General features: G+C 37.1%; 2 protein-coding genes and 1 non-coding gene across 7 annotated transcripts; 1 reads left to right on the top strand and 2 right to left on the bottom strand.

Annotated features, from left to right (window-relative positions):
* Window positions 1-28: 28 nt before the first annotated feature.
* Window positions 29-4113, bottom strand: LOC110869231 (soluble starch synthase 1, chloroplastic/amyloplastic). Its single transcript, XM_022118519.2, has 14 exons — window positions 3905-4113; window positions 2871-3202; window positions 2708-2785; window positions 2497-2621; window positions 1867-1948; window positions 1555-1728; window positions 1287-1460; window positions 1155-1217; window positions 986-1075; window positions 791-915; window positions 593-701; window positions 464-516; window positions 345-384; window positions 29-273 (listed from the first exon to the last, which is right to left on the bottom strand). The coding sequence occupies exons 1-14, from the start codon at window positions 4092-4094 to the stop codon at window positions 112-114; spliced, it is 1797 nt and encodes a 598-aa protein (XP_021974211.2). The 5' UTR covers window positions 4095-4113; the 3' UTR covers window positions 29-111.
* A 342-nt stretch (window positions 4114-4455) lies between these two features.
* Window positions 4456-4527, bottom strand: TRNAQ-CUG. The gene has a single exon. It is a non-coding gene; the product is annotated as a tRNA-Gln (tRNA).
* A 3642-nt stretch (window positions 4528-8169) lies between these two features.
* Window positions 8170-12028, top strand: LOC110869234 (C2 domain-containing protein At1g53590-like). Of its 5 annotated transcripts, none has more exons than XR_004863081.1 (7): window positions 8170-8424; window positions 8521-8609; window positions 9122-9586; window positions 9671-9726; window positions 10454-10679; window positions 10781-10964; window positions 11041-12028. XR_004863081.1 is itself a non-coding variant. In XM_035975457.1 (3 exons), the coding sequence occupies exons 1-3, from the start codon at window positions 10658-10660 to the stop codon at window positions 11501-11503; spliced, it is 669 nt and encodes a 222-aa protein (XP_035831350.1). In that variant the 5' UTR covers window positions 10444-10657; the 3' UTR covers window positions 11504-12028. The 5 variants fall into 5 exon arrangements, 1 of the variants encoding a protein (XP_035831350.1); XR_004863080.1 differs by adding an exon at window positions 10044-10058 and having other exon boundaries at window positions 10781-12026; XR_004863079.1 differs by adding an exon at window positions 10044-10058 and having other exon boundaries at window positions 9671-9919; window positions 10781-12026.
* The last annotated feature ends 540 nt before the right edge of the window (window positions 12029-12568 follow it).

Genomic DNA, 12568 nt, shown 5'->3' with positions numbered 1-12568 from the left:
AGTAAAGAAACAGGGTTAGAGCATGATATGATAAACAGGGTTACATCATTGAATTGGTTTTTTTAAATGAAGACTACAGTGAAGGTGGCCAAGTGAGATTTAGTTTGTTGGTTAATTAATAATGTAAGGAGGGTCCATGAAGGCCCATTGGAAAACCTGCTCGTATTCGAGCGCAACATTATCCCATGAACAATCTCTCTCCATGCCTCTTCTCATCAACCCTTCCCATGACGTCTTGTGCTCTCGGTACGTCTTTATGGCCACCCTTACTGCCTACAAACAAACATCAATCAATATCAACTTCCATAAAGTTTTGACTCCGACTTTCAAAATTCATAACTTACTTCCAACATGCATTCTCTTGTCAACGGCGAGAAGGCCCATCTGTAAAACAACAATGCGAAAACAAGATATATGTAACAAAAGTCCAATAACAGATAGATAATTGTGGAGGAATACGTACCCGGTACCTTCATCTTCACCTTCAGCATATGGATTGAAAGTCTTGACGGTTTCCTGGAATGTTATAAGCTTTTCACTTCACAAGATATATGAATTGTTGTTATAATTTGTAAATGCACAGTCAACTCACTTTAAGTCCTCCGGTTCCATGGACGACTGGTACAGTTCCATACCTCATTGCATACAGCTGATTTAGACCACATGGTTCGAATCTTGAGGGCATTAGCAGGATATCACAACTGCACATTTCACACATCATAAAAGGAAGGAAGGAAGGAACTTATGATGCCTACATATAATAAATACAATCCATCATTTAGTTACCTACCCTGCAGTTATCCGGTGAGCAATAGCAACATTAAATCCAACCCATCCCCGGTATTTACTATTAAATGCTGCTTCAGTTGCTCTCATCCACTCTTCATATTGTCTCTCTCCAGATCCAAGCATAACCTGAAACAATTTGCCATCTTTATAAATCATCCATCAGTCATTCCATTCCATTCTTTAGATAAAGGCTTACAAATTGAACATCATCTTGCAGCAAGGCTGGAGCCGCAGAGAGTATTACATCGATTCCCTTTTGGTAGTCCAGTCTTCCAATAAATCCAATCTGTTAGATTCACACAGTTAACAACAAAAGGGGAAGTCTAGTCCAGTCCAGTCATCAATGGAGATAGATGATAGTTTACCAATGGACAATCTGGCCGGATTGGAAGACCTAGTTCCTTTTGTAGAGCAATCTTGCACTCCATCTGCAAACAGATCATTATTATAATCCAAGTACCATTTTATTAAGTAGTAAGTAAACCTACGATGACCACCTTTCCTGAAAGGTCATCAGCAGTGTAATGAGAAGAGATATGCTCATCTGAGGATGGATCCCATTCAGTAATATCAATGCCATTTGTGATCCCGTTCACAACAAACTCTCGGCTTGTCAGAAGCTCATGTAGACCATATCCACCTTCCGGGGTTGTTATTTCCCAAGCATAACCCTGAATAGAACAATAATCAAGTCTGTGAAGAACTTCACTAGTAGTAATGGTACATATAGCAAAAGGTGAAAAATCCATGGAAAATATCTAGTACCTCGCTAACAGTCAATATCCGGTCAGCAGTTACAATTGCGCCTTTTAGAATATTAACAGCTTGACCAGTGTCGAGAGCATGTGTCCTTGCCCAAGTAGGAAATATCCATTCCAAAGCTCCATACCACTCCCAAGGCAATCCCAAATTACAATAAGTTGATGCAGCCTCAACACCCTTTCATATGTGAATTAAAATCTCATATCACATGATTGAAGGATATCTTATGTATTCGGGAAATACTTCCCTAAACAATCTACCTAATTTGACATTGCAACTTTAAGGAATATTTTCTTTGATGAACAACAAGTGTACCTGGTGTGCAATATTATGAATCACAATGATACTTCTAGCATCCTTATAGATTCCGTGTGGACGATATTTTGCTGCCAATAGTCTAATACAGAAAATCAAACGAATCTCGGTATTTGAATATAATTATTTAGTTTGCAGGGAATGATAACAAAGTTCATTTAAATAAATGAATGGAATTTGCAAGGGATGGAGAATAAGACAAGAAGACAGAATACAACTTTTTTGATGAATATCAAAAGAGGTGTTTGGATGTGCGTTTTGAAAGTGATTATCTGCCGCCTATGTCTGGATTAAGAGAGTATGCTTACAACTATCATCTAATGGGAAAAGTATGTAAAATTACTTATCTTCCCTAGCTAATTTGGTGACACTTGTCTTCTATCCTCTGAATTGAGATACCTCAACAGACTCCTTTTGGACATTTATTTACTTCATCGATATATAATCAAAACTGTCAAACCTTAAAAGGTTCTTATTACAACTTGCAGAAGCACATCCAAACACTATCTCCTATATCATGTCTTATAAAAGTTAATTATCTGCTTCTATATTTTCACTACCATGCGTATAATCTTTTTCATAACACACTTTCTGAAAAATGAATACAGGTTTTCTAGATGTGTTACATACACTGGCACAAGGCCTGCATGCCAATCATTAGCGAGGAACAAACAGTTTTGTCCATATGTAAACCCTCCTAAAGGAAGCACTAAAGGAGCCTCACACGCTGCGTGACAAAGTAAGGTGAACCGAAACTGCTTAATCAAAAGAGAATAATACATGTTATTGTTGATAGAAGAAAAAATAACTTGTAAAACCATTAATCATCCTCAAATAGTACCTGGTTATCGCCAAACGCACCATAAATATCACCATATGGATTTCCAGGACGACGATAGCAAGGGTGATCCACAAACACCTGAAACCACATTTGAATATTATCTTCCTGTTCTGTTCTGTTAGAGCTGATTATTATTCAAATCACAAACTGCATGCAAACTTACCCAGTCAACGCCTTTCCTGTACTCATGAAAGAAATCAACTTCCTGGACCCCACCAGCGCAGTAAACTTTAGTTGGGGAATCAAGATTGACAGTGCCAGCAAATCTTTCATCACCACACAAGTATCTTGGAGAGACAACCATAACCCGATGTCCACGTGCTGCAAGGGCAATGGGCAAGGAACCACAGACGTCCCCTAACCCTCCGGTCTTTGAGTATGGTGATGCTTCGGAAGTAACAAATACTATGTTGTATGGCACTTTGTTAAGGTTTACTTGTGTCAATTCATCATCTTCCAGCTTGTCAGCATGCGTGTCGCCCACTTGAACGTCACCTGGGATATGACATAAATATTGAGAAATCACCAGCCGTGGCTTTAATATATAGAAAAATAAGGCCTTCACCATTATACCTTACCTAACCAATTGGATTTTAGATAAGTAGAATGGAGATTGAAGGAGACCAGAAGAATATTTAGAGAGAAAATAGAGTCAATTCATACTTTTTCATTCATAATAACAAAATAAAAGGAGGATGGACACCATACTAACTGTTGTAATAACTACCTTAATTAATTAGCACTAATGACTAACCAATAACAAAGAAAGAAACCAGTAAGTATATAGGAGAAGATGAAGAAACTAGAATGCAGTAGCACACACATGCGTGTATGCATGCATGAGGCATGAGGCATGAGCTATGTGGGTTTTGGGAGGCACACATCAACCGGGTGACAAACAACAACAACATACGTAACTACAAAAGATGGTCTTGTACGTTTTTAAATTAGTAGTTGGTGTCCCTTGGCTTGGTACTAGTATGTACTATTTATCATCGAATGGATGTCGCGGTTACAAATTATCAAGATCCTATTACTTTGGCCATAATCACCAAAAAAGGTACAGTAATAATTAGTAAGAAAAAGCAAAGCTTTTAAAAGGGCTACATGGATATGAAGCTTGAAAAGAAGATGATCACAGTACGTAATAATGCAGAAGCAAGAGGAAATGATTAGAAGATGAATGAGTATACCAACCAGATTGAGGGATGAGTTGAAAGTCGACACATTGATCATCATCTTGTTTGGAGTTGTTGGTGATGAGGAGGCTTAACTTTCTAAATGTGGTGTTGTTCTTAGAAGATGGCAACAAGTTGGGCGGTTTGGGTGGCGATCTGGAAATGAAAACAGGAAAGGATGATGATAGCAGGAGGAGAGACTTCATCATAAAACATTCAATTCAATTCAATTCATAAAAGAGAGAGAGAGAGAGAGAATGCATGTGTTAGTTATAGTGAAGAAGAATCTTCTTCACTGTTGCTTTTGTGTCCTAGACGTGAACTTCAAGTAAAGACGACGTCCCTTTCCTCAAAACTCAGTTCTAATCTTCTCATCAATAGTTAAAAAAAAAAAAAAAGTAAAAGAAACATACCATTCAACAACACTTTTCAATTCTTAATCATATCATAACATATAAGGCCCATGCATCTTAATACTAGATAGATAGGTGGGTGGGAGGGAGGGTAAACATGCATTCTTGTACCAGCAAACAACACTGTTGTTGGTGTAGTACGCAAAAAAGAAAGATAAGGTTCCACCGAGACTTGAACTCGGGTTACTGGATTCAGAGTCCAATGTCCTAACCACTAGACCATGGAACCACTTGTGTTGTTAAACTTTTGTAATTTCTTATTATAAGACAAACAATAGTATACTTTCTTGCAATACTACAAATATAATTGTGATATATGTATATATTGAACGACAAAGTAATAAAAAAGAATTTTAAATTATTGTTTCACCCTAAAGTAAAACAAATACAAAATTTAAAACTTTAATCTTAATTAGTCTCACTTATGAACTAACGAACTTTGAAGTAATAATAGAAGTATAATAATGGTTTAAAAAAATAGTATATAATGACTTGACTTATAAAAGTAATGGTTTAAAAAAAGATGGTATATGATGACTTGGTGAACTTGGTAAAACTGGAATTACTTCTGCGATGTAGTTGGAATTCAGTTTTGGTTTGCTTCGTTCTAAAACTAATAATCGGTAGAGTTTACAATATCAAATTTGAATACAACTTTGTTTTCAATAAATATTTTTATCAGGATACCACTATGTATCTAATTTTTATTTAAAGTTAAGAATGCAAGTTATTAAATAATGATCAAATTTATTGAAAATGAAAGGGTTAAAGGCCTATATTATTTGTAATATAAAGGGTGAAATTGAACTGAAAAAAAGTCACTATTCAGACTGACCTATGGGGCGTGTTGGGTTTAATCTTGATGGGTCGGGTCACAGATCTAACGGGTCACGGGTCAATCAGAGTGTGGTTGTTAAATCTGATTTGGTCAAGTGTTTGACCGAGTAACTTGGTGAAAACATGGGATTATAAATGGCAATATTATGAGGAGATCATGGGAGTGAAGTCACGATTTTCTTGGTGATAGTTTAGTTATGTTATTTTGTTTCTCTACTTAAGTGTTATTTTCAGTTCATTGTAAATCATCATTTGAAATTAATATACAGAAAGTGTATGTAGTTGTGTGTGTGTTTTCAAGGGACCTGAACCAACAGGGTGGGCATGTACTGGCACTCATAGTGGTTCGGTTCGTTATGGGACGATACCAGTGATGTGTGTGCAGTGGTATATATATTTTATGTATATTTTTAGCCCTTTTTACTAGTCAAATTTTAAATTTATAAAACACGATATTTTACTAACACCAAATACACATATGGGCAAGTGCACCCATCGCGAGCGTAGTATAGTGTTGGTAAGATACCGAGGTCGTCCAAGGACACAAGAGCTTTTAGTACCGGTTTATCCTCAACGTCTAATCAAATCAAAATTTTAGAAAACGGTTTTAAACTAGAAAACAAAAAACTAAAAATGCTGAAAAATAATAAAAAAAACAGATAGACAAGATGAATCACTTGGATCCGACTCGCCTTTAGTATAACCTTTGATTATTTCCGCACTTTTGCACTTTTTAAGAGATTATCTTAGTTATAGTGGTAGGCACTTTGAAGGTGACGTTACCCTCAACCCAGTAGTTTGAGTCAGCAAGCATACAATCCTAAAGGGTTGGATTATTGAAAGATAATTAATTAAGTTATTAATGAGTAATGTGGTAGGCCCCTCTTTTGAAGGTGACGTTACCCTCCGCTAAGTAGTTTGAGTCAGCAGGGATACAATCTTAAATAGCCGGGTTAAAGTTTTAATAGTAGTTTACATATAAGGGGGTCAAGGAGTTCGGACCCCCCGCCATCCAATACCAGTGGGTATTAAAGGAGGTCCTACTAAACTTGACTCAGGTCCTTGCAGGATATATACACTGAACAAGGCAAGACTCTTACCAAACCATTCCCTTAACCCCCGACCAGGTAGCCAACATATCTTCATATAGATCTTGGAGATATGAATGGTGTAAATCTTTTATTTTATATAGACAGTAAAATAACGCCAAAACATCACGGACAAATGATAAGGAAGATTCACCGCAACATAAGAAACTAGGTATTAAAGTCATTAATACATAACCAAATAAAATGTGCGAAAATATTAAAAATAAAAAGTATTACACTAAACACTTGTTTTCACCAAGTGATGTAAGAGACTTAAACAAACATGGCCTTTGATTGTCAAGAACTCTTACAGTCAATCTTGGATCCCGAGACTACTACACACACTCTATGATGGATGATGGATGATGGTGGTGGATGTGGGTTGTAATGGTGGTGGTGGGTGGGTGTAGTGTGAGAGAGGTGGTTTGCCAAGGGATGAGTTGCAAGTGAGCCAAGCACCCCTATTTATAGCCTGCATAGAAGCCCGGGCACGGCCCCGTGTCCACCCATCTTCTCTTTCTTCATTAATTGAAGTTTGTCTGCATTAGCTGACCACGCCCCCGTGTCCGCTGGGCACGACCCCGTGTGCAGAACCGTATCTGTACTATCAAGATTTCCCTAGATTCTGCGAATCTTAGCGTTGACCACGGCCCCGTGTCCGCTGGACACGCCCCCGTGTTGGGTGATAGAAGCTTCTACAACTTTGTCTTTTCTGTAGACACTTGGGCACGCCCCCGTGCTCAGTGAGCACGTGGCGTGTTCAGCCTTCTGTTCTTCTTGTTTTTGCTTGGGAAGATGCTGTCCAGGGGTCGAGCATGCCACGTTTGTTCCTTTTCTTGTAGTATTGTTAGATTTGGCTGCATTTTTGCTTCTTTTGTCAATTTAAGCTCTTTTAATCCTGAAAATACAAAAGGAAGACAAAAACACACTTTTTCCAACATTAGTACTAAAAAGGGTTAGTTTTATGCCACATTTGATGTAATTTATATGTTGCATTTTGCACACATCACCAGAAAAATTCTCTACTTTGAATATAACTCCCTTTTCAGAAAATTTTAGACAAGAATATCGAGAAAAAATTAAACACATATGCGTATTCAACTTTTTTCAAAAAGATTAAGGAACGAAGGTTTAAAAAATTAAACACATAACTTCCTTTGAATATAACTCTCGTTTCTGACAACCATCGCTGCTTCGCAGACCTATTTTCTTTTCTTTTTAAACAAGTATTTGGGGACAGCAGGCCTGTTGGCAGTGGGTTGATAACTTTAATGGCCCAGTTGCACACGTAATATAAAACAGGTTAAAAAATTTGGGGGGCCTAAAAGTTTGAAGGCCCTAAGAGAGTGTGTAGTGGGGCGCTATAACACCCCATTTTTTAATTTCCGTGCCCCATAACGCCCCGCACACCACTACGGGCGGCGTTATGGGGGATTTTTTTTTTGGGGGGGGGGGGGGGAGGCGCCATGCATATAGCGCCGTGATGGAGGGAACTTTAAGGGTTTGACCAATCAAAAGGCTTTAATGGTTTTTATAATTAATTAATAAAAATGAAAATTAATAATTAGGTAATGATCAGTAGGAGCTTTATGACTACGAGCTCTAGTGATATAATGCCCCATAAGCCCCTGTGTGACGTGGCACGACACGTGCCGCATAACGCCCCACAAGGGGCTTTATGACTACGTATGACCTAAGCTAGGGCTTTATTAAAATAATACTGGGCCGGCCCTGTCACTTGTCACAACAGTTAGTTAAAGGTATAATTTAATTTAATTTAAATTATATAAACTTCTAATTTACAACATGCTTGTGCTTATAGTTGTTGTAAATTGTGCATAAACTGTGTTAGTTGCTTTTCTTAGTTGAACTCTTAGCTTAGAAAATTGTACATTACTTTTTTATTTTGTTCGGTACATATATGCCATGTGCCTCTCACCATAGCCACATACTTTAGTAGTACAGAATAGATAAGTATGATGGAGACTAGAGAGATGAGAGCAATAGAGAGAAGAGAAAGCAGTAGAGCAAAGGAACCCAGAGAGGTTCCACCAACCGGTTACGTCGGCACCGATGTAGCGGCGGTGTTCAGGTTTCAACTTACATAATGTCGTCGTAGTAGGTGAACATCTCAAGACATAAGTCTCAAACAAGCACTCGATGATGGCGACTAGGGTTTCAACGAAGGTTCCGACAACTTTGTAAGTCTCAACACTTCATTTTTATAGTTTCCGGCAACTGATGGGTGTTCTTGGTGGTTCTGTACTCCGGAATTCTCCGACGATATTGGGGTTTAGGCAGCGGTGGCGTGGTAGTCGAGGACATGACAGTGAAGAGTAACCCTGGTGGTGGTGCGATGATGGACCAGACTGTGTTCCAAAAACAGGTCAGTATAATCATCATTCATCACTGGTGATAAGTTCTTGGCTTCCTGTTGTAAATTTATTAGTTAACTGTGTATTTATGTAGTTATGATCTATGCCACTTAAAGTATGTCAATAGATAGTATTACATTGCACATCATCATCATCAATTAACTGGCGAATACTATGTATGAATACGTTGCCATCGTCATCATCAATTGATTGGTGATCGCGATGCTATGGTTTTTAAAGAGGGATTGTGTATGAATCTTATGTAATGTCACTGTGACAATGTTGCATTAGTTTGCTTATGACATAATCTTGATTTAGAAAGTCAACATGGATAAAATATACTTGCGGATAAGTGTGATCAAGATTAAATCAAGTTTATGAATATAACGGCACCAACTCATAAATTCTTGATACTTATAAAATTGTTAAAAAAAGTTTTAAAGTACTGTATCTACTGTCGTCTTGCTTGGTATTGGAGTCGTTTTGTTGATGTTTTTTTGTGTGTGTCTGTCGATTCGTTCAGGCCTTTCAGTCCAAGCATGGAAAGGCTTATTTCTTTAGTAAGGTGTAAGTTTTCCTTACTATGCTGATGTGGCTTTATCTATCCAAACTGATAATTTCGATATGAAGTTGAGATAATCAATTTTTAGTCTTTTAAGTAATCTGATATTGATTTCGAGTTTCTGATTCTCGAGGGGTAGTTCGTAAGAATAAATATGTGTGTGTGTGTGTATATATATATATATATATATATATATATATATATATTAATCATTAATATAAATGTAAAAGTAGCCAACTTTATGCAACTGCTTATAAGTTATATGATTCTGCTTTAGAACTTCGAGTAACAAAAATCACCCGAGAGTGTGTTTTACTGAGTAAATGTGATCGTTGGCGTAAAGGAAGATAGACTGATGATGACTGGGCTGCACACAGTTGCTGATATTTCTGCGTCAAATGTGGATCAATTGTTGGATGGACATACGTAAGATAGGAAACCTTAAATTAAAATATTAACGTGCTTTATGTTACAGTTTATTACATGCATTTATCGATCTATGAATTTCAGGAAACGACGCATGATGAGGCCCAAAAGTACAAGGAAGGGAAATCAGTCCTGGAACGGTTAGTATACCTGTTTATAGGGCTGCAAACAAACGAAACGTTCGGGGAATAGTTCTTGAACCGTTCGACGAGATGTTCGTTTGTGTTCGTTCGTTTGTTAAACGAACGAACACAAACAAGAAATTTCGTTTGTTTAGTTACATGAGAACACGAACAGAGGCTGCGTTCGTTCATTTATATTCGTGAACGTTCGGTAAGTGTCCGTTTGTGTTCAATAGTTTATTAATGTTTTTCATTTTTATATTTTATTTAAATACTTGAAAATGATAACTGATAAGCTGTTATGTTTGGTTGTATTCGATGGAAATTCACACCAGGAGTCGATTTCTAAGGTAATTTTAAAGTTGAATTTTAATTTTTCTTCAAGTTATTTTAAAATTTTCTTGCTGGTCTTTTATAAGTTGTTACACTGATTAGTCTAAAAAATTATAAAACAATTGAATACAACGTTATAGTGCTATAAGAATTTGTGTTAAAAAATTACAGTAGTATTTTTCCATGTGTGATATTTATGTGGTGGTTGAACTTATTGTATGTTTTATCAAGAGAAATACGTGTTGGTAAGAATATAACTCAAGTAAGCATTTTAATAGGTTTTTCTAACAAATTATTTTGACAATGTGTTATCTCATACTAAAGTAATTCTTTATACTATCCTTCCCTAACACATATCCACCACTCAGGGGAAAATGTATTACAAAGACTCAGTTTAACCAGTTATGTGCAGGATTTGGAAGACAAGCTGCACCAAGGTGAACTTTTTGACGCATTGGGTTTAGCTAGAAATCCAGATCAATCACCAAACGTCTACTTTTGAGTAACACAATTTACCTTCATTTTAAGTAATCTTGTATTTTCAAAATTTTGGTTTTTTGTTGACGCGAAAGAGCCTCTCGCTTACGCCTTAGCGGAGATCGTTGCCGCATTAGACATGAAATGTTCCGACATGAATGGTAAGTTGACGAAGTTTACATACTTTGTAATATTGCATACTTTTAAGCAATCAAGGATGTTTCTATGACTGAATAACCGACTAAAAGTGAACTCTTTCCAGGGCTAGCTGACCCTTATGTAAAGGGTCACCTTGGTGCTTACAGATTTCGAACCAAAACACAAAGGAAAAGACTATCTCCCAAATGGCAAGAAGAATTCAAGATCCCAATTACTACATGGGAATCACCCAATCTTCTAATCATACAAGTCTGTAACAAAGATCACTTTATCGATGACACCCTAGGGTTCGTTATCTTCTTTATCAAACTCGTATCACATATCTAATCTTGGTGCTTATATAACTTCCATTTTTTGTGTTAGTGACTGTTCTATAGAGATCAACGATCTTAGAGATGGCCAGAGACACGACATGTGGTTACCTTTTCAAAATATCAAAACAGGAAGATTACATATCGCGATACAAGTAAGCGAAGTTGACACAAAGGTAACCGAACAACCATGTGACGCCAATGCATCAACAAATGAGTTGAGCGATGATTCTCCCGTAAGTGACCATCCCAGAAAGAAATCTGGCCCGGTCCAGTGGCGGATGACTTTGAACCCATTGACGTTGAAGGCCAATGAGCGACTGGCATATGGGTTCACCATCCGGGCACAGGAGCCCCACAAGTTTGGGAGCCCCGGAAGGGGAAAACCCAGGTACAAAAAGGTAGTGAGTCAGTGGGTAGTAGCACAAAATCGGGATTGTTTCCAGATGATGAGTTTCTCCGACGACAGCCTTGAAGGTAGTAACAAAATAAGTGCAAGAAACCGGGTCAAGTGAGGGTTAAGTAAGATTGGGTTAGCATTGAACCGAACCCTTAAAACGGATAATGATTGAGTAATTGACTTAAAGGTTTTAAGAAAACGGATACAGATAACAATTGGGAATCAGAGTCTCCATCTCCATGCCAAAACGTCAGGGCGGTTAATGAAAACGGGGTCACGGTTAACTTGATCATGGAAGAAAACATGTTGTCATCGGGTCAGGACCCGAAACTGGATGGAAGTGGACTCGAAAGCGCAAACAACGGGAAAGGGAAAGATGTGGCGAAACGTGTTCTGAAACGCATTGGAAACTTAGCTCGAAGTATGAAACATGTGTTTTTGGGTAACGTGAAACATGTGTTTTGCACAACTTATGTAACTAACACACTTAGTGTTAGTAACCTAAATAGCAACCATAACAAATGTACAAAATCTTAGTTCCAGCTAATGTATCTAACATAATGGATGTAACTCAATGACATCTAGCTTAACATAAATATAACTCTAGCTCCGTCGCATCGCGGCGGGTTACTTTTCTAGTTTAAATTTAAATACTATAGTTTAGCAACTTATATGTGCATATTGATGTTGTACTTGATATTTGGGGGAGTTTTTCATATATTTTTTTTTACTTTTAGTTCAAAAGTATTTGTTAAAAATATCAAAATACTTTTAACTCAAATTATTTGATTTTTTTTTACTTTTGATCCAAAACTTTTCATCTTTTGTAAATTAACCTTATAACTTTTTTTACTTTCAACTTTGGTATCATATATAGGGCTGGCATATCGTGTATACCCGTACACGATAAGACACGATACACGAAACCCAATTCACGAACATGACACGATAACTTATCGTGTCCTTTTTTTCAAACACGAACACGACACGATATACACGAAAATTACCTGTTAATACCTATTAACACGATTGTTCAACTGTATACACAAAAATTACATGTTAATACCTGTTAACACGAACAAAAACACGAATACGACATGCTATCTGAGAGTTACAAAGAGAGTTTAGGGTTTTATTTTTTTTGAATTGAATGATGAATGAAAATAGAAAGGAATTAAGG

The sequence above is a fragment of the Helianthus annuus genome, chromosome 7 (genome assembly GCF_002127325.2).
Source record: "Helianthus annuus cultivar XRQ/B chromosome 7, HanXRQr2.0-SUNRISE, whole genome shotgun sequence".
Lineage (NCBI taxonomy): Eukaryota > Viridiplantae > Streptophyta > Magnoliopsida > Asterales > Asteraceae > Helianthus > Helianthus annuus.
The sequence above is the reverse complement of the archived record's forward strand: the minus strand, read 5'-3'. Positions and strand labels throughout refer to the sequence as shown.